Below are 22,846 nucleotides of genomic sequence, written 5' to 3'. Positions count from 1 at the left end.
CAGATGCAGTCTACATACAAGCTTCTGAACACCCTCAGTTCAGCTACCACCAGGGTAAGTCAAAGCGAGCTAGCTCAGGTTCCCCTTAGCTCAATCAGCGTAAGCCCCCACTTGTCTGTGTCTATCTTAAGGATCTGAGGATCACAAAGACAATGGTAAATAACGACAATAGGGCAATCAGAGGTGGGATGCCAGAGGCAGGCTCTGGCTGGAAGGTGCTTACTTAACCCTCCAACTGAGGCCCAATCAGCACAGAGTAGAGCAGAATGACGACTTTGTGTATTTCTCTCAACGCTTCTCTTAATGCCACCCAGAATCGGGCTTGCTTTTTTTGCAACAGCGTCACACTACTGACTCGTGTTTAGCTTGTGGTTCACTATGACCCCTCGATCTTTTTCCGCAGGACTCCTTCCTAGAGAGTCACTTCCCATTCTGGTGTGCAACAGATTGTTCCTTCCTAAGCAGAGTACTTCGCATTTGTCCTTATTGATTTCGTTCTATTTACCTAGGCCTGTTTCTCTAGTTTGTCCAAATCATTTTGATTTTTCATTCTACCCTCCAAAGCACTTGCAACCCCTCCCAGCTTGGTATCATCTGCAAACTTTGTAAGTGTATTTCTAGGCCATTAACTGGATCATTGATGAAGATAATGAACAGAACCCGACGCAGAACGAATCTCTACTTGTTTAGCCCTTCCAGCCTGTCTGTGATAACTACTCACTGGGAACAGTTATCTAAGCAGTTACGCGCCCACTTTATGGTAGCTCCCTTGAGGCTGTACTTCCCTTGAAATTTTGAAACAAACTAGACACGTTACTGCTAGAGAAACCTGGAACAGTTCTGAGTGCCTGACCTTGCATGTTAACAGCTAGTTAAAAGGCTTTTCGGTAATTAGGCTTTTATTACATGCGGCACATATACAAGCATGTGTGTTATCAGGAGTAATTTAAATTCGTTGATAGCAGCAACTTGCAACAGCTGAACGTTCAGAGTCCTAAGCCACTAAGGATCCCAAACCTGTCAAACTAGTCACGCACCTGTCAGTGTTCGCACACCCTCTCTGTCTCCAGAGTCACGCAAGGTTCAGCCATCGCGCGTTCCCATTCATATCATTGCTCATTCATCAGCTCATTTCTCTAGCTGGAGGGAGGGGTGAGTGACCGAGGTTCAGGGTCTTTCCGAACTTGTGGTTTCACATACACCCCCCGTTCCAGTCTGGGGCTTGTGGCTCCCAAACAATGCAGATCTTTAAGCTGTGGACAGGGTCCTGAGATTCCCCGTTAACCTAAAACTCTCATTAACCAGAGGGCCATGTCCGCATTTCAGCAACCGGGTTTGGTGTATTACAGACGTAGGTGTTACAGAAGAGGGGGTAAGTCCTCTCCAGACGCTGCACCTTACAGCCTGTGCTTTCTCCATCTGTCGGCTCGTGCTGGCTACCGTGAACACTCCGGGGTATAATCATGCTGCAATGCAGGACTCACGACATTACTGCAGCTGGCCCAGGTGAGAGGGGCTTGGGCTCCTAACGTTAAAAACTGCAATGTAGACATCAGGGCTCAGCCCAGAACGTAGGCGCCGAGTCCAGGCCCCAGAAGAGTTCTCAGAGTCCAGGCTCCCACCCAAGGACCTACACTGCAATTTTTGGCCCTCCAGCTGGAGTTAACTGGTGGGATCCGAGACTCAGTACTGTGGGGAGGATACTGCTATGCAGACCAACCCATAGTGGATTCATAATGCAAGGGACTTTCCTGGGAGCTGGCGGAAAGCAATGGTCCGATTACACGGCAAACAGCCAGGCCTGAATCAGTATTACACTTTGTCCTAATTGCTCTTTCACAGGAGCGTGCAGGCACCATGAAAACTTCCCTTCTTAGCACTCACGCAAAGCCCAACCAGTCAGACTGGTTTATCTAAAACAAGCTGAGGGAGATAAACTCCAGTGCAAAGCAATCAAGAAGGTGGCGTGTAAACCCGCAAACAATAACACTCCTGCAAGCAGAACTGAACGCCAGCCAAGCTTAATTATGTTTGGGTTGGAAGGTGGATCTTTATTGTTCAGTAATCAAAGTAATAAGCTACAGGTCTTAATATTAATATTATTTAACAGCTGCCCATGAAAATAGGAAGATACAATTAACTATTCTGTGACATGCACAGCACTAAACCCTCATTAACCCAAGGAACGTGTGCCTCATGTAAGGTATGCTCCATACTGGGCACAGAACTATGCACAGTTACCCATTCAGATCAATTATTATTCCACACAGCATACGCAGAGGATACACAGTGCAAAAACTTAACACTCACTAGCCAAATGGGCTAAACTAACTCCTCAGAAATTCAATCAAGAGGCGAGGGTGGTGGGCTTTAAAATACTCCTGGGGGAATTCTGTGGCAAAAAAAATAAAAATTCTGTGCTTAATATTTTTAAATTTTGCATAATGTGTTAAAACAACACAGATCATCACACCAGTTTCAATTATTTTGCTAATTTATTTCCAGATGCCAATACAGATATAAAAATTCCCCTGGAAGTAGTGTGTTAGAGACACCCCTATGACAACCCAGTTCCTCTTTCTCTGCCTTCTTCCCTTCCTCACCCCTGGGCCCAGCTGGGGGAACCAGACACCAATAACCCCTCCTCCCTGGAGCCCACTTAAAGGGCCCCCCCCAGCCAATACACCAGAACCCCCATCCCCAGACAACTGCACCCTGTCCCTCACCAAGAGTTCAGCTGCAAGGACCAAGCTACTCACCCCCCCCCTTCCTCCTAGAGCCCTTTGCCCAGACACCCTTCCCCTCCCCAAAACCCAGGGATCCAGAGAGGGAAAAACTCTGTGCTCAGGCTTGCACAGTTTCCAGAGCGCTGCCACCTCCTTCTTTCAGAGTATGCTGGGAACCGCAGCTGCCAGGAACTCTCTAGCTCCCTCTCTCTCCCCCAGCAGGGTCTTCTATGTGCAAGCTGGACTCTGCAGAGACAAGTGACTCTTAGCAGCACTGCAGCACGTTTCTTTAGGGGAAAGGAAATTCCATGTGTATATTAATTACTGCAAAATTCTGCACTGTGCAATGGTGCAAAATCCCTCCATGAGTATTAAAAGCAAGGTTCACATGAGAGTCCTACTACCCAGCCCTCTCTCTGCAACTGCTGAGATCAGAGGAGGGTGATGGGATTGCTACCAGTGCGCCACTCCTGCACCCTTTTGTATTAGCCTCTAGCTGCTGGAAGGCAAAAGAGAAGCGTTGTCTCTTCCCCACCACTGACATCCAAAGCCTTTTGGTTGCAGCCAGGGCTGAGCAGGGAAATTCTCTGCCCCTTTCCAGAGCCTAGAACATGAAGAAAGGATAGTGTCTTGTTCCATTCCTTCTCCAGAGCATCTATGTTTAATTCCGCCTCAGCCCCCCCCACTCCATGAATAGATCAAGCTTCCACCTGTGCTGCTGCTCATCTCTTTCCTTAAGAGGAGTAGCTTTATGAAATCTGCATAATTCTTGTCAGTTTCATGTAGGACAAGGATTGTGTGTAGCAAACGTGAAACTGACCAGAGTCAGTATTGAATTTTGTTACTGCTAAAGCTATGAATATTTTAAGCCATTCTTCTGTAGACTCTGGAAGACAGCACTACATTGGTTTACACCTGATTCGTAAACTTAAAGGCTAAAAAATTTAACTCTTCTACAGATTAAAGCTTAAATTCTGCAGAACAACAACAAAATTAAGTACATCAGAGACAGAAAGCTAGACAATTGTGGTGCTAAAAGAGCACTCAACAATTGGGAGTGCTAGACAACCGCAGTGCTGAAGGAGCACTTGGGAAGATAAGGCCATTGTGAGGAAGATTCCTGCACTTGAGCCAATTCATAGAAGAGGTTTTGGAACAAACTGAAAAATTAAACAATAAGTAGTTACCAGGACCGGATGGTATTAACTCAAGAGTTCTGAAGGAAGTCTGATATGAAATTGCAGAACTAACTGTGGTATATACCTTTTATCTCTCAGATCAGCTTCTATCAGGTGACTGGAGGATTAGCTAATGTGATACTGTTGCATAAAAAGCGCAAATGCACTATTGGGATGCATTAACAGAGGTGTAGCATGCAAGTTATGGGAGGTGACAGTACCACTCTACTTAGCACTTGGTAGGCCTCTGTTGGAATACTGTGTCCAATTTTTAGCCACTGCTGTACACAAAGGACAGAGAGAAACGGAAAAGCATCCAGAGGTGAGCAACAAAGATAATCAAAAGGGATGCAACACAAGCCATATGTGCTGAAGGAACTAGTATGTTTCATTTGGAAAAGAGAAGATTAAGGCGTCTCATGAAAGCCATCTCGAAATTCTTGAACATGCACTTAATTTCTGCAGACGGGCAGTGGTAGAAGGCTGTCAAACTGCTTCCCTGCTGCTCTCAAAGAGGACATTTCAGACTTCTCTGTAGTCGGATTATTTTTTGGCAACACTCAACTTTTCTTTAAGTATTGTGTAATGGAGAACAAAAGGAGGAAGATCAACAGAAGCCAGCCAGAAGCAGAGAATGCTAATTACATACTGTATTTTGGGGGTAATTCGCATGCAGAGCCCCAGGGATGGATTCAAATAAGAGATGATCCAAGACATGATAAGCACCATACTGGCTTCAGTGTTCACTTTTCTCTGGAACAGATCCCAGTTTTGCAGTTTGCCTTCTCCGCTCTAATGCTCCTACTTCATTTCTAAAGAGCTTAGAAAAACAAAACAAAACAAAAAAACCCACCCACACTACCTCTTCATCACTATCATTCTTGGTTCTCCCCCCCCCCCCCCCCCGCCCAATTAAGTAGGGTCCCGTGGGTGGGGGGGTGGACCCTCCAGGGCACCAGTTAACCTGTAAGCATCACTTGGTAAGGTGATTGTTATCTATTTGCATCCCTAACCCCAATCTGACTGTCTTTAGGTCTCACTTCAAAGAGATACAAAAGACAGGACTATGCAGCACTTTAAAGACTAACAAGATGGTTTATTAGGTGTTGAGCTTTCGTGGGCCAGACCCACTTCCTCAGATCAATATGTGGAAGAAAATTGGCATGACTATATATACCAAAGGGATACAATAAAAAAAAAAAGCAAACATATCAAATTGACTAATCAGATTTAAGAACAGAGGAGAGGTGAGGGGGGAAGGTTAGTTTTATATATGGTCGTGCCAATTTTCTTCCACATATTGATCTGAGGTAGTTGGTCTGGCCCATGAAAGCTCATCACCTAATAAACCATCTTGTTAGTCTTTAAAGTGCTGCACAGTTCTGTTCTTTGTTTCAGCTAGATCAGACTAACATGGCTGCATCTCTATCACTATTCAAAGAGATACAAGAGGCAAATAGCTGCATTTCAAAACAATCACTTTAACAATGTCTTCAGAGATGGTCACTTCTGAGACAAAAGAGAAAACCCAATCTGTTCATCTTACCTACTGTCTAATCAAAGAGGGCAGAAATGATGAAGAAATATAGCAGAACATGAATGGTCAGGAAGCAACCAGTCCCTATGAGAACTGCACCCTAACAATCTCATCTTCAATCAATCCTCAATCTCATCTGAAGAAGTGGGTTGTGCCCATGAAAGCTCATGATACTATCTACGTGTTTTGTTAGTCTTTGAAGTGCTACTAGACTATTCGTTGTTTAAGTTTTCCCTGTTACAGACTAACTCGGCTACCCCTCTGAATCTCAACACAATCTCTTCTCTGTTGGGTCAAGTTTGCTAGATCCAGAACATCTTTAACGAGACAGGTTAACAGAATTAACCTTTTTAAAAAGATAGGTGAGCTTAACCGTGGGAGAGAGAGATCAAGACCAACACAAACATCAGTCTCTTTGATCTAGCTTTCGGATTATTGGATTTTGAATCAAAGGCTAGAAGTCATAGATATATTTAAGACTTTATTTATTTGAAGCACACAGTTGACTATACTATTTGGCTGGGCTACCAAACATTACTTTTTAGTAGTCTACTGGGTTGCTTTGCTATGAATGGATTTGCCCATATTAATTAATTTATGTAATGGGCAATAAACTGCACTCACAGACCTACAGTTTCCTTTGAAGAATTAGTGCCATCACACAGCTGTCCAATTCCCTGATCTTGGAGTGATGATACGCTTCAAAACTCCAAGATTTTCCCTGGGCCAGTGTGATGCAGGAGCAGCCAGGATTCACACCCAAATGGCTGAGTTGTCTCCTTTCAGGCATGGCAAAAGCTGGACATTAACTGCTTGTCAATCAACAGTAATTGTGACAATCTTCTTATTACATTCATCAAAACAGATCAATCACTGTGTCAGTCAATGCTGAGCTCCCAAGAGGCAATCAGTATCCAAGACGGATGGGGCTAGATCAAAGAAACAAACTAAAAAGTAGTTTCCTGTATAACTAGAAAGTTTGCTTTCCCAACCAGAGTCACCAAGGAGCCCAGATAGAGCCTTTTCGAGAGAAAACAACGGTGCCCTGTGTTCTCTTTTACAGATATCCAGAAATAACCAAACTCAGTACCTATGACACTGCTGAGGGGCCTGTCACTCTGAATCTGCCCTCCCTTCCTGTTACTCCAGCAGCTGCCACCCTCTGATTAACTTGGTACTCACCTTCCATCAAATAGAAAGGAGTCATGGCCATTTAAATAGAGGAACAGAGTGTATTTGGGCTGAGAGGGCAAAGAGGCCAAAGATACTGAACACATTTCACCCTTCTTGCAGCAAGATCAAGGGGATTGAGCTGTTAACTCCAGAATCAAGTTTATGCCACTGTTCCCTGGAGTCAGCAATAGCCAAACGTGTGCGCGCACACACGTATGTGTTTATAAACGCTTTCCCCAAGCAGCTCTTTCCCTAATGGAAGGAAACTTCCCCACCTAACACAAAGGAAGCTACCTTTTATGCAGGAAGATGGGAAGACCACTCTATACAGAGGTGGAATGTTCTATCACCACCCAAAGGACTGTAGATGTGGCTGGTAAGCACAAACAGGGAACTCAATGTCTGACTGCTTTCCTATCATATAGGGCAGTGTTTCTTAAACTTTTTAAGATGGAGAAACACCAAACAATATTTTTTTTTAAATGGGGAACACCAAGGATTTTTTGTTGAACCAAAAAAAAAAAAAAAAAGCCTGCCCTTTTATGGGCGGCCAGTTGGAACTCTGTTGTTCTCCGCAGCACACCTCCGACTGCCAGTGTGCCATGGAGCACAGTTTAAGAAACAGAGGTATAAGGACAGCTTTTGTTGCAACCAAATTCCAGATGGAAGATCCTTAGGCCAGGTCTACACTACAGGGTAAGTTTGAATTAAGATACGCAGCTCCAAGTATATTACTTGCACAGCTGGAGTTGAAGTATCTGGATTCAAGCTTTGGCACCATGCGCACAGTGGGAGGTTGGCGGGAGAAACGTTCTATCAACTTCTCTTACTCCTCGTGAATACAAGTACCGGCGCTGACAGGGGTGCCCTCAGCATTCCATGTAGTGAATTCTTACTAGGCCTGCTAAACTGAATGCCAGAAGATCAACCTCGGAAGCGTCAATCCATCAGCGAGTATAGAAGCAGCCTTAAAGTTTAGGATGAAAAGCACTTTATAATCTAAGACGTTTTGGAAACTATACAGGCAGGACTCACTTATCCTCTCTCCTGCCCCACATGTAGCAACAAGAAGAGTATCTAGTTCACGGCTCTGACCCCTTTTCAGCTATCACTAGTATACCGAGAACTTTAGGAGCCAAAAAAAGTTCGGAAGAAGGAGAGTGTCAAGTTGAGAAGATGGTTTCATTTCCATATTCTGGCTTTGTTCCCTTCTATCCCCCACTTCCTAGGGCTAGGGTGGGCAAACTCAGCCTGTGGGCCTCCAAGCATTTCTCTCCGGCCCACTCAGCTGATTAGCAGAGGTGTTTAATTACAGCCAGTGCAGCGTGTTCAGCTGCCCCTCCTCACACCTTGCTGCGTCCTGTTGCCGAGCTGCTTCTAGGAGCCTCCTGCTAGCTGTGCAGGTGGGAGGAGGGGAGAGCTGATGTCAGGCTGTTCCCCTGCCCCATACCTCAGCTCTGCAGAATGAGACACACAGCAGAGCAGCTCCTATCTGAAGCATGTGACTCAGAGAAGTGCAGAACAGGAGGGGGAGGGATGAGATGACAGAGCAGGACAGATTTCCCTTAGAGACAAAGCGGCTTCTCTCAGAAACTTAGCCAGCACATGCACTGTGTGTCACCATCTCACACACCTAGTCCATGCCACACGGACTCGGTGCCACACACACACACACACACACACACACACACAGTCCCCCAGTCTCTGCGCCACACACAATCTGCGTCACAAAGACTGTCTCACACACTCACACTCTTTCTTTGTAGCCCCAGCCCTTCCACAAGCACGTACCAAAATTTGGGAAGTGGCTCCGCTGCAAAAATGATTGCCCTCTCCTATCGTAGGGTATTAGTTATGAAAATACAGCTGGGAAACGTACCTCATTAACTGAATTAAAAGATGGCACCAAAACAAATATAAATACAAGTCTTGTTTGTACATCTCTTAGTAGAAATGAGGAAGGAAATAAACCACACAACAGGAAACAATGACCTACTGTGAACAGGAGTTCTGGATGTTAGAATAACTGTTGATCCAACCTTTGTCAGTTTCAAAGTCAGGCTTTAGATTATGTGTCTCTTGTTCATGCTCCCTACATAACTTACACATTAAGTTACAGCTCCAAAATAAACTCTGATCCAATTTTTTGGCTGAGGGCCAGCACATTCATTTGAGGCTTTTTTTTTTTAAACATGTTTGTTGATTGAAACTGGGTTCTGTGATTAACAGGTTTCATGCTAGCAGTGAGGGCCAGCTGATGTGTCAGCAGTTTGGTCAAGCAGAGAGAACATTCTCTCCATCCTCCACTTGTTTATATTGGGCACACAGAGAGAAGGTTTCACAAGCTCATTCCGAGCAGCAAGAAGTGATTTAGGATACCTCCCACCTACACTGCTATTGAATGTAATCACTCCATCTCCAACTGACTCATTTACACGCAAGCAGGAGGCCTGCTCCTAATATTCTTAGGCATACTCAGATTGAGGGGGGCAAGCAACCGAAAAAGTAACAGCATAGTTGGCTCTGAATGCCGTGTTCAGTTCTGGGAACCACATGACCAAAAAAAAAAAATTTATAACTATGGGTCATTTAGGTAAGCATCAATTAAGGGTGTGAACATTTTTGGAATGTGTACATGCTAAAAGAGAAAAACTATTTAGCAGAAATAAAGAGGGATATAACTACGGGAAAAGACGGGAAAGCCCAACAGTGAAATCTCAGTCTGAGGAACTGGTTTCTAAAGGTCGTAGAGGAAACATCATTATTTACAGCATTTAGAACTAGACTGAACATTCACTAGTGTTTTGAGCAAGAGGGAACAATCCTCCACTTGCCTGAGGAAGGTGGACTGGACAGCCTAACACAAGCATTTTCTCTATTTAGATTCCACGACCACAGCCAATACAACTCACTGACCCACAGAGCACTAACACCTCAGTTTGACAGCTTGCTGTCTGCTAGGAAGGTACTGGGACTGGAATTGCAGAGGTGGGGAAAGCTTGCACAATGACTGCTTATGAACACCAGCAGCAGAACCCTGCTGCAGGCAGAACCAAACCTGGGACCTCTGGAGCTTACTGTATAAACCTCTCCGGCATTGGGCTTAAAGCCAGCTGGCTATTCGCTAAGGCTGTAGAGCAGACTCATTATTCTGTCTAAGTGGTCTCAGTGCCACCAGAGGGAGCAGAGCAATCACAGCCAGAAGGTGTGTGGGTTACACTTATATTATGCTTTGCACTAAACAGCGCTCTTAACCTCTTCTCAGGACTGGAAAGTGTAGGAACATTGCAGGTAGCCTTGAGATGCACTGCTAGAGACACCTTAAAGAATTAATATTTGTCAACAGGATGTTACATGATCAACACTTCACGTTAAAGGACCAGTCACAGCTTAAAAATGAAGTTTTACATCCTTGTAACACCTAAGATTGCTTTAAAAGGAACAGGGTAGGGGGAAGGAATGTGCCTCCCTAGTTATCAGAATGAATTTTGTGCACTTCCAGCACTACCCACAGTTTCCTGTTTGACTCTTTCATATAACAGGCAAAAGTAGTTAGAAAGAGTAACTGTAAAAAGCACAACAGCTGGGCATAGACGTTCAGGAACACACAAAGGTCCTGAGACTACTTCCAACTCATCATTTAAAAGTGATGAGATTTCCCTTTAAACACTAAAGCATGTTAGCAGTTTTACTGGAAGATGCTATTAAAATGCGGGCAGAACATCAGGCGATCATGAACTGTACTGCTCATATCACAAGCAAGACTCTGAATGCCGAGACAACCGCTCTCAACCGCTCTCAGGAGACAGGGCTGAGTCTACATAGGATCTCCATGATACTGACAGCCAAGCCTTGGCTCCAATTGTCACAAGTCACATGAACCTAGTCTGATCGTGCCTAACAACTACATGGATCCAGACCTTGGCTTGTTCCCTACTGTAAGCTTATCCCCTTAATGCTTTTGATGGCTGAACCATGTCAGATAAAGAGGGCCATACTGTAAATACTATGGGGAAGTGCATGGATCCAAGCCTCTGTACATGATGCTCAGACTGCACTACCCAGTTACCTCCTGGAGGAACCATGGAATAAGCACTCTGACAGGTCAAAGGACCAGCATACCAGTGCAGAACTCCTTGTTGGTATTTTGGGGTACGACGATCCGTCTGTAGACGATGGGCTCCGATTCCAGGATGTTTTCGTCGTGCCGGTAGCGAGCTGGCCTCTCGTTGGGGGTCCCTCTAGAGCGAGTGCCACCCCTCCTCTCGTAAGTGTCAATCTCTTCAAACACTGCGGCCTTATCAAACAGCGCCAAGTTCCCTTCAAAATCAAAATCCGTGTCTGGGATTTCCTCAATGTCATCTCCAAAACACTCATCATCTTTACTCTTCATCTGCCCGTTCTTGAGGCCACTCTTCTTCGGAGTCACCTGGTTCGGGTGGCGGCTACTGGATGACCCTAAAAAAAAAAAAATGAAAGAGGCAGGTTGAAACCTGGCACACACATCCATTTAGATGCCTCCTTCTGTAAGATTATCTAAGTTGGGTGCTCAAGATACCGAATGATTAGCAGTTGTGCATACTGTCAGGGGGTGCAGGCAGGCGGCACTGTCAGGGCACCTCCAAATCGCGCCGACCAGCTGCTCCCTCTTTACAGTGGGAAGCTGAGCAGTAGGCAAAACTCCACTAGGGACTAGGCAGAGGCTCCCATTCACAACACTGGGCAGCACCAAGACTTCCCATCACAAAAATGCCTCAGAACTCCCTGTGCTGGCAACTAGAGGCCTCTCTGAAAGCACTGCAGCCGCCAATATGGGAAATTTGGGTGTTCATCTCCAGTCTAATCAAAGGTTTCTGGCTCCACATGGCTCAGCTGGAGAGTTAGCAAGATCCAGTGGAAATGCTAAGGGTCAAGAAGGATCAGTAAGCTGCTGATGGGTGGGAAAAGTCACAACTTTTATCAGAGTTTCCAGCAAGAGAAAGTGCAGTGACCCTCCATGTCAAAATTTCTACTGCACTCCTAGACTGTTACCCGACTGATTTGCAAAACTACCAGTGCTTTAAAGTAGGGATGTAAGCGACTAGTCGCTTCCACCCTGCCCGCTTGCTGCCTCTAGCAAGGGCGGGGGGGAAGAGGGAGGAATCAGCATCAAAGCCAGATCCCCCCAGCACAGTCTCCGTGGGGGAGACAGAGGTGCAGCAAGGGAGTGGTCATAGGCTGGGAATTAGCTGATTCCCGGCTTGCGCCCGGCCCCAGACGCTGTGCCTCTGCATCTTAAATGTAGTAAGCCAGGCGGCTCTTACTACATTTAAAGGCAGAGTCGCAGCAGGATTAGCTCCCAGGGACAGCGCGAGCGGAGATAAGCAAGCAGCCCAGTTCCTACTACATTTAAACTGCAGAGCCACAGCAGAAGTAGTGAGCCCCCGGTCCCCCCCACTCCGATCGACTAATTGATAGAAATTCCATCAACTACTTGATTAGCTGATTATTCACATTTTAACATCCTTACTTTAAAGTTACAGACTAACACAACTACCCCTAGGACTTTTTGCCCATGCTCAACAATCATAATATTAGCCACAGCTACTGTCCCTTTGATGTACGCTATAGCCTTATAGAAACAAAAACCAAAATAATCAATTGATAGGGACAAGGGATTTCCAAGTTGCCAAAGACATGCTGAAATCACCAGTGCCAAGGTGTTACAGAGGTCAATCTGGACGGCAGCACTTTCTTCACAGGGAAGTGCCAAACTCGGATCATACCCAGCTTTCTCATAGAGTTACCTGTTCATTTGAGGAAGCTAGTGGTAGCTTACTCCAGTATCATGTTCCCCTCTAGAGTCTGACCTGCTTTGGGAATCTCTTCCCATTCACAAGTAGCACTACAGCCACACTAACAAGGCTGAACAAGACTATGAGCTTTGTCATGAAGAAAAATTCACCTCCTGTGACATTTGGAAATAGTAGCTCACCAGAAGACAGAACTATTGCACGCCATCAAAACAAGCACACCAAAGTGCTGTAATTAATGTTGACAGGGCTTGTACTTGCTAGTCTTTGTGGGTGAAGTCCATCCCAGAGACTGTAGGCTCTGTGAAAAGCTCTCTAAAAACTGTCACTCGCAACTATTTTCTTCCATTGAGTCATGAAATTTATAGTTCTGCTGCATATGAATTTAAAATCCCCTCAGAGATTAGTCTTAACGTTCCCCACCCACAACATTAAAATCCTGACATAACGTGAGTGCAAGGGAGCTTTCCGGTAAGACTTACAACAACCACCCAAACCAGGAACTCCAGTCTGGTCTGTGTTGACACAAAGGATCCTGAGGCATTTTGAGAGAAGGGGTCTTAGTCCTGATTTTTCCGCCAACCTGTTTTCATCCTTGCATATTGTTATGCAGCACACCGTTGCTGAGGCTGGTTTTGCTTTCCAAAATTCGGTGGTCCTTTATGAACAACCATCACTGTAGCCTGTAAACTGTTGGTGTAGCCTTTGGGTCACTATAAAGATATGCATTATATTAACACTTGAAAACCCCATTAAAAAGTTGGCTATTACCCAACTGCACCTCAATTACTATGCACAACTAGCGGGGAATATGAGAGAAGCTCTGAATAACTATGATTCTCTTACAGAGGCAATACGCTTTAATAGAACTGGCAGAATTTTCAAGAGCTGTTGCAAAAGTACATGTCCTCAGATGTGTGTGTCTAGACAAGTTCTTTCTGTCTAAGGGTACGTCTAGACTACATCCCTCTTTCAACAGAGGGATGTAAATTAGGCACTTAGAGATTGCAAATGAAGACAGGATTTGAATTTCCTGTGCTTCATTTGCATAATCGCGTCATGGCGCTCTTTTGAAAAAGCGTTATTTCGAAATCAAAATAGTAAGCCTCCAGGATTGATTGAAAAAGGCTTCTATTTTCAAAAGAAACGTGTCTAAACTGCAGTTTCAATTTTGAAATAGTGCTTTTTTGAAAGAGCGCCATGACGCAATTATGCAAATGAAACACAGGAAATTCAAATCCCGGCTTCATCTGCAATTTCGAAGTGCCTAATTTACATCCCTCTGTCGAAAGAAGGATGTAGTCTAGACGTACCTTAAGAGACAAATTAGTCACCTAGGATCAAAATCTTTGTCAATCTCTACCTGACAAAGTCAATCTGCGGAAAGTTTGAATTCTCTTAAAGTGCATGCTGTATACTGGATCCCCTACACCCATCACAGAAATCCCTCTTCCCTACCACCGCACTAGCACTCCCTTTAGAAAGTACAGATTCCTGTTTAGCATAAGAAGACTTTGAAATTTTAGGTGAATTCTGCATTTGCATTAATTCACCATAGTTGTCCACTGCTATATTTACTCAGAAGCAGCTAAGACCATCAAGCCATTTTTAGCCAACCTAGCAAGGAACAGAACCCACAAACACAATGGGCAAAGTTAATGCAGATCCTGCCATAGATAAGTACCTCAACCAGTTTAAAGGTTTAAGCTCGGATGGCTAATCCCAGCCTCCATACCAGGAAAGTAGGAGGCCATAAAGCAAACTATCCCCTTTCCCTTCCTGGCAACAGGCGTAACAGACAAAGTTCTACTGAGACAGGGGCCAGCCAGCTGAGCCTGTGACTTTGTTTTCCAAAGAAAACTGCCAAAGATTGCAAACAGAACTCACTGAATAACAAATCTGACTTATTCTGCATTTAAAGGTAACCTGTAAGCGGGAAGTGGTAGAAATAATTGGGTTTTACCCTTTGCTTATATAAACAGGCACACACCCTGCTACAGGGTCCTCTCTCGCTTGCTTTTTATTTTAGAAGTCTGTATGTTCCTCGTCTTTGTTGGAAGACTATAGACAACCTCCACTGAAAGGGAGGTTTACTCATGACACTGTAGTCAGAAAGAGAGGAGGGGAGAGGACAAACCATGGGCCAGAGCAGACAAACAACCACATACAAAGGAATCCAATGCATCAGGGAAGGGCAGACAAATAAGCAGTGGCAAATTTTTAAAGTGCTTCTACACAAATGCTAGGAGTCTGACTAATAAGATGGGAGAACTAGAGTACCTCGTATTAAATGAGGAGATTGACATAATAGGCATCACTGAAACCTGGTGGAATGAGGAAAATCTGTGGGACACAATCATACCGGGATATAAAATATATAGAAAGGATAGAGCAGGCCGGGTGGATGGCGGAGTGGCACTGTATGTGAAAGATAATGTAGAATCAAACGAAATAAAAATATTAAGTGAATCAACATGTTCAATAGAATCGCTATGGATAGTAATTCCATGCTCCAATAAGAAGAAATTAGCAGTAGGGATATATTATCGACCACCTGACCAGGACAGCGATACTGACATTGAAATGCTAAGGGAGATTAGAGAGGCTACCAAAATAAAGAACTCTATAACAATGGGGGATTTTAATTACCCCCATATTGACTGGATACATGTCACCTCAGGAAGAGAAGCAGAGATAAAATTTCCCAATGGCTTAAATGACTGCTTCTTGGAGCAGCTGGTGCAGGAACCCACAAGGGGAGAGGCAATTCTCAATTTAGTCCTGAGTGGAGTGCAGGATTAGGTCCAGGATATAACCGTTACAGGACCGCTTGGGAATAGTGACCATAATATAATAACATTCAACATTCCTGTGGTGGGAAGAACACCTCAGCAGTCCAGCACCCTGGCATTTAATTTCAAAAAGGGGAATTACACAAAAATGAGGAGGTTAGTTAAACAGAAATTAAAAGGCACTGTGACTAGAGCCAAATCCCTGAAAGCTGCATGGAAACTTTTTAAAGACACCATAATAGAGGCCCAACCTAAATGTATACCCCAAATTAAAAAGCATAGCAAGAGACCTAAAAGAGAGTCACCGTGGCTTAACCACCATGTAAAAGAAGCAGTGAGGGACAAAAAGGTATCTTTTAAGAAGTGGAAGTCCAATCCTAGTGAGATAAATAGAAAAGAACATAAACACTGTCAAATCAAGTGTAAAAATGAATAAGAAAAGCAAAAAAAAGATTTTGAGGAACAGCTAGCCAAAAACTCAAAAAGAAATAACAAAATGTTTTTTAAGTACATTAGAAGCAGGAAGCCTGCTAAAAAACCTGTGGGTCCCCTAGATGATCGAGCTATAAAAGGAGCAATCAAGGACGATAAAGCCATTGTGGAGAAACTAAATGATTTCTTTGCTTCAGTTTTCATGGCTGAGGACATTGGGGAGTTTCCTAAACCTGCACCGTCCTTTGTGGGTGATGAATCTGAGGAACTGTCCCGGATTGAAGTGTCATTAGAGGAGGTTTTGGAACAAATAGAAAAACTTAATGTTAACAAATCTCCGGGACCGGATGGCATTCATCCAAGGGTTCTAAAAGAACTCAAATGGGAAATTGCTGAGCTATTATCTGTGGTTTGTAACCGATCCTTTAAATCGGCTTCCGTACCTAATGACTGGAAGGTAGCCAACGTGACACCAATATTTAAAAAGGGCTCTAGAGGCGATCCTGGCAATTACAGACTGGTAAGTCTAACTTCAGTACCGGGCAAATTAGTCGAAACAATAGTAAAGAATAAAATTGTAAAGCATGTAGAAGAACAGAATTTGTTCAACAAAAGTCAACATGGTTTCTGTAAAGGGAAATCCTGTCTTACTAATCTGTTAGAGTTCTTTGAAGGGGTTAACAAACACGCGGACAAGGGAGATCCAGTAGATATAGTATACTTGGATTTTCAGAAAGCCTTTGACAAGGTCCCTCACCAAAGGCTCTTGTGTAAATTACATGGCCATGGGATAAGAGGGAAGGTCCTTTCTTGGATTGAGAACTGGTTAAAAGACAGGAAACAAAGGGTAGGAAGAAATGGTAAATTTTCAGATTGGAGAGGGGTAACTAGTGGTGTCCCCCAAGGGTCAGTCCTGGGACCAATCCTTTTCAACTTATTCGTAAATGATCTGGAGAAAGGGGTAAGCAGTGAGGTAGTAAAGTTTGCAGATGATACAAAACTGTTTAGGATAGTCAAGACAGAAGCAGACTGTGAGGGACTCCAAGAAGATCTCATCAAACTGAGTGATTGGGCAACAAAATGGCAAATGAAATTTAATGTGGATAAGTGTAAAGTAATGCACATCGGGAAAAATAACCCCAACTATACGTACAGTATGATGGGGGCTAATTTGGCAACGACAAATCAGGAAAGGGATCTTGGAGTTATCATGGACAGTTCTCTGAAAACTTCCACACAGTGTGCAGCGGCGGTCAAAAAGTCAAATAGGATGCTAGGAATTATTAGGAAAGGGATAGAAAATAAGACCCAGAATATCTTACTGCCCCTGTATAAAACTATGGTACGCCCACATCTTGAATACTGTGTACAGATGTGGTCTCCTCACCTCAAAAAAGATATTTTGGCCTTGGAAAGGGTTCAGGAAAGGGCAACTAAAATGATTAGGGGTTTGGAACGGGTCCCATATGAGGAGAGGTTAAAGTGACTGGGACTTTTCAGTTTAGAAAAGGGGAGACTGAGGGGGAATATGATAGAGGTATATAGAATCATGAGTGGTGTGGAGAGGGCTGATAAAGAAAAGTTATTTATTAGTTCCCTAAATAGAAGAACTAGAGGACACCAAATGAAATTAATGGGGAGCAGGTTTAAAACTAATAAAAGAAAGTTCTTCTTCACACAGCGTGTAGTCAACCTGTCGAACTCCTTGCCAGAGGAGGCTGTGAAGGCTAGGACTATAATAGAGTTTAAAGAGAAGCTAGATAATTTCATGGAGGTTAGGTCCATAAAAGGCTATTAGCCAGGGGATAAAATGGTGTCCTTGGCCTCTGTCTGTCAGAGGCTGGAGAGGGACGGCAGGGGACAAATCGCTTGATCATTGTCTTCGGTCCACCCTCTCTGGGGCACCTGGTGCTGGCCACTGTTGGCAGACAGGATACTGGGCTAGATGGACCTTTGGTCTGACCCAGTACGGCCGTTCTTATGTTATGTTCTTATGAAACTTGCCTTTTAAGTATGCACCAGATGTGAGTTATACAAAATAGTTTTAAGTCTTCTGACTAAAAGGTTCTTCTCCACAACTGTTCAGCTTCCAATATATGATACCACGAACCAACTACTTCTCCAGCAAACACAGGAAAGCCTGGTGCTTCTAATATTTAAAAAAGAAGAAGCAACCCGAAGCCCTTGTATATTTTTCAGTAGTCAAACAAGCAAAAAAGGTGCAGATTTTTTCCATTATAGGGTGCCTTTTAAAAAAATCCAAAAAGTGGAGATGAAACAAGAAAATTTTGTCAAAGACTCAGGGAGGGGGAAGGGTGTTGGGTTAAACAAAGTATTTATGTTTGTATTATAAAAGCTATTCTGAACAAGTGACTGTGTTAAAAAGACTTTTCATGAAATCAGAGTACTTGTCACATTTCTCACACACACACATGCACACAAAGATTTCAAGCCTTCCACTGCCTCACAGCTATGGAAACTTGCCACAAGTTTACTAGCCAAAGCACAAAACCTACTTTCCTGTCCTTATTGAGACGAATAGTTGTTTAACGACTTGTCAAAAAAGATCTCTTCACTCTGGGCAAATAAAAATTGTTATGCTACATCAGAAGGAAAGGATTAATTACATAACATAACTGCTTATATGGCAACGCCTGCAAAATTTAAGACCTGATCTATACACAATTCTTCTATACTACTAGCCAGAGACAGTGACACTGTTTATACCATGTTACATGTACAAAGTAAACCAACTAAAAAGAGACTGTTCTCTAACTTCTTTCCAGTAGAGCTATCCAAAGTTATTTTTAACTAGAGTAAGTACAAGCTGAATCTCTCTCATCTGGCACCCTTGTTACCTGACTAGTGCTGAACCAGAGAATTTGCCAAACCATGGGAGATCAATATTGTCTAGCAGCATTACCAACACTTCCACTGCTTACTGGGTTCTTAGAAGACAGAGATAAATTAGAGCAAAATAACAGCACAGAACACTGAGAGCCAGGCCTGGTGGCTGTAAACATGCTGTATGGGACTGTGGGAAACTTTCCACTTATCATGGGTGTGGCTATCCAACCAACTAAAATCATGCCAGGCCACGGATGTTGCTGGACCAGAGAGGTTCAACTTGTAGTTCATTTTCAGACATGAGCATAATTTTCAAGTTGAGAGTGTCCTTTCAAGCTGCCATCTTATTGCAATCAGGAGATGAAAATGAGATGAACCAGAAGATTTTTCTCCATGAAAGAAGCCACCCAGAGGGGGTGAATACATTTTCCACACTGGCAAGGGATTAAACAAAAGTTGGCAGATGACGTGTGTCACTGAGTGTGTGGGAGTCACTGGGCCTGCACCTCCATCCGCAGTCACATGGGACTTTCAGCCAGCAAGTAAAGCAGAAGGTTCACTGGTTCACAGGGACACAGAGTAGCTCAGACTTCTTGTTACAGGAACCAAAGGGCATTCAGTACAATCCATCTTGGGGAAAGGGGGGCCCAGAGCCCGAGGTTCGGACCCCTGCCCTGGCCCCCCAGGCCAGCTAAGCTCCTTTCTCCATAAGCCAGCAGAAAACCTAACTCCCATTCTCAGCCATTGCTCACATCCCGCAGGCAGCCCCACCTCCTGCTTCAACCTGCTTCCAGGCCCAAGGTGTTATTTGCTGTCACCTGGTCCTCAGGATGAGAGAGACTGACTTCCACAGTGAGTCGTGCCCATCCTCTCTCTCCTCATCCAGATAGTGCTGCAGTGCCCAGGGAAACTGAGGCACGCACACAGAGTTACTTCAGAACAGCAGGAATTACAAAGCACAACAAAGCAAACTGTGAATGCAACAACAGAGTGAACACAGGACTACAACAAGAGTGGACAAAATCCCCACTACATCACAACCTGCAAATGCAAAAGATTAGGAGAGAGGAATAAATGAAGAATTCAAGCAAAAACCACTGCAACAGCTGGAACTACAACACACAGAATGCTCATGTGAAGCCCCTTAGCAGCCTGCATAGCTTTAAGAACCTAAGAACGGCCACACTGGGTCAGACCAAAGGTCCATCCAGCCCAGTATCCTGTCTGCCGACAGTGGCCCGAGCCAGATGTCCCAGAGGGAGGGATCATAACTGGTGATCCTCATGTGATCCCTCCTCTGTCAGCTTTGTGGGAGAGGGAAAGGTTTCAGTTACACTTCACTTCAGATCTCTGCCTGCCCTAACACTGCAGAGAGGTTCCAGGAAAGCATTTAAAGATCTCCGAACTAAGCAAAGGATTCCCTCTGCACTCCTGCAGCTTGACAGACCACAGAGCCTACAATGACATGTCAAAAGAAGTCTGCTTTTCACATCAGTGCCAGCTAGGATCCAATGTGCTCCTGTTACCAAATGAGTGTTTTGGACTCATTGCCAGACTCTTCTGAAAATAATGGCATTCTACGCTTCAACTGCCCTAAAAAACAAGAGATGGACATAGCAGCATCTACCGCCAAGTGGTGGTTGCAGGGAACAGAGCCAGCTGAAGTGTAAATGGTGACAGATTAGAAAACTGCATTAGAGAAAGAGAGAGAACAATGGTCAGAAAGCTCCCCCGTACTCTCCAGTAGACATACTGAATGGGAGCCAAAGCCATGCCCCATCAAAACTAAACCCACAATTGTGGAGGGCAGCCTTTTAATCCGCACTGATGGTCAGCCCCTCTGACACCCTGCTGACTGCCACAGTTAGCTCTTGTGTAAGGACTCCATTACAACCACAACAAAACTTGCATAATTCATGGTCACCAAAGCATATTGCAGTTGTGTCCTTATAGGACCTCCAGAGTCATTCAGAGCCTTGTCTGTGGATGGCTTATGATCTAGACAAGGCAAGAGGTAATAAAACGCAGAATGGGGGAAGATCAAGAAAACGAGGCTGTGTCTAGACTGGCAAGTTTTTCCACAAAAGCAGTTGCTTTTGCGGAAAAACTTGCCAGCTGTCTACACTGGCCACCTGAATTTGCGCAAGAACACTGATGATCTAATGTAAGATTGTCAATGTTCTTCCGCAAATACTATGCTGCACCCGTTCGGGAAAAAGCCCTCTTGCGCAAATGTATTTGCGCAAGAGGGCCAGTGTAGACAGCTAAAAACTGTTTTGCGCAAAAAAGCCCCGATGGTGAAAATGGTGATCGGGGCTTTCTTGCACAAAAAAAGTGCTTTTGCGCAAAAGCGTCCGTGCCAATCTAGACGCTCTTTTCAGCAAATGCTTTTAACAGAAAAACTTTTCTGTTAAAAGCATTTGCGGAAAATCATGCCAGTCTAGACGAAGCCGGAGAGTATAAAATACAAGTAAAAATGCGGTTAGGGAAATGGTAGATTAAGATGACTAACAGGATGCAGACCGGTTCAACTCTAGGGCACCAGCTTGAATCTAATGCAGATCACTATTGCCAGACAATTCCTAACTGATGTCTGTGTATCACAGCTGTTGCCTTTGCTGTACCTGTTCTGTGTATCCAGGGTTTTCAGTTCAGCTCATTCACTTGCCTGCAATTCTCTCACTCACCACACACATGACTTCTCCCCTTCCAGCCCATTCATGCTCTCAGTATACCAGAAGAATAGTGATAGAGATGCAGCCGTGTTAGTCTGGTGTACCTGAAACAAAAGACAGAACTATCCAACACTTTAAAGACTAACAAGATGGTTTATTAGGTGATGAGCTTTCGTGGGCCAGACCCACTTCCTCAGATCAATATGTGGAAGAAAAATCAGCACAACCATATATACCAAAGTGATACAATCAAAAAAAAGTGAACACATGTGAAATTGACAAATCAAATTTTAGAACACGAGTGGAGGTGAGGGGGGAAGGTAAGTTTCTGTGAGGTAATGACATTAGGGGTGATAATTGGGGAAGCTATCTTTGTAATGGGTGAGATAATTAAAGTCTTTGTTTAAACCCATACATAAAGTGTCAAATTTAAGCATGAATGACAATTCTGAAGCTTCTCGTTGAAGTCTGGAGTTAAAGTCTCTTTGAAGCAATATGCATGTTTTAAGGTCATTAAGTGAATGATCAGTCTGGCTGAAATGGCAGGCGGCAGCTTTCTCTCTGTGAGAGAGTCTTATATCTGTTTTGTGTGCAATGATTCTTTGGCAAAGTGTCTGAGATGTTTGTCCAATGTACATAGCAGACGGACACTTTAGGCACGTGATGGAATAAATTATATTTCTGGATGAACAGGAATATGTGTTCTTGATCTTGTAACTGGCATGGTTAGGTCCAATAATGGTGTCAGCAGAGTAAATATATGGAGAAAGCTGGCACCGGGGTTTGTTGCAAGGGAAAGTATTAGTGTGATATATCCTGTGGTTGTTGGTAAGAATCATCCTGAGGTTAGGTGGCTGTCTATAGGAGACTATGGGTCTGTAACATCAAGAAAATCAGAAAAACATCAAGAAACAGAAAAACATCAAGAATGACATCTCTAACCTAGAGAATCTCATCTCAAGACAAACCTCCACACCAACTAACACTTCACAAGACTTTTGTTCCACAAGACGAGAAATCTACTATACACATTTCCATTCCCTACTAAAAAGAAAAGACAACAAACTTTCTAAACTGTTCCACAGCACAGGCTACAACAGCAACTACCTCAACCCACCGGATAATATTGTTAACCTCTCTAGCTACAAACTCAACCCAGCAGAAGAGTCTGTCTTATACCGGGGGCTTTCTTTCTGCCCCACCTCCCCCACTAACTGGATTCAATTTTGTGGTGACCTTGAGGCTTTCTTTCGCCGCCTCCGTCTACGAGAATATTTCCAAACTACTACTGAACATCAAGCTGACCAAACAGATACCCTCTATCAACACCAAAAGAAAAACAATTCTATATGGACTCCCCCGATGGTCGGAATTACAATCTGGATTTCTATATACAATGCTTCCGCAACAATGCCAGATTGACATTCACAAACAACAAGCGACATCCAATCTCAGCCGCGCTGAACACTCTGCCATCCAGAGTCTCAAAAACAACCCGGACATTATAATCAAACCAGCTGACAAAGGGGGTGCTGTGGTCATTATGAATAAATCCGACTATGACCAGGAGGCAACTAGACAACTCTCCAACACCACATTTTACAAACCTCTCTCCTCTGATCTTACTTCAGAATACCAAAAGAAACTATGCTGTCTCCTTAAACTTCCCACCTCTACTCAGGACCAAATCCACA

The 22,846-nt window shown here is 44.0% G+C and overlaps 1 protein-coding gene across 6 annotated transcripts in view; it reads right to left on the bottom strand.

Moving 5' to 3' along the window:
• Positions 1 to 22,846, bottom strand: part of EDC3 (enhancer of mRNA decapping 3) — a 56,165-nt gene that overhangs the window by 9,289 nt on the left and 24,030 nt on the right. For 4 of the 6 annotated variants that reach the window (XM_075897430.1, XM_075897429.1, XM_075897431.1 and 1 more), the window contains one exon: positions 10,737 to 11,072. In XM_075897430.1, coding sequence (XP_075753545.1) covers positions 10,737 to 11,072 — 336 coding nt within the window. Of the gene's footprint in view, positions 1 to 10,736; positions 11,073 to 12,989; positions 13,120 to 21,164; positions 21,211 to 22,846 lie in introns of those variants that run through there. The other 2 variants (XM_075897433.1, XM_075897434.1) reach the window with 2 other exon arrangements.

The sequence above is a fragment of the Pelodiscus sinensis genome, chromosome 14, assembly GCF_049634645.1.
Source record: "Pelodiscus sinensis isolate JC-2024 chromosome 14, ASM4963464v1, whole genome shotgun sequence".
Taxonomy (NCBI): domain Eukaryota; kingdom Metazoa; phylum Chordata; order Testudines; family Trionychidae; genus Pelodiscus; species Pelodiscus sinensis.
This window is presented reverse-complemented; position numbering and strand designations above follow the sequence as displayed.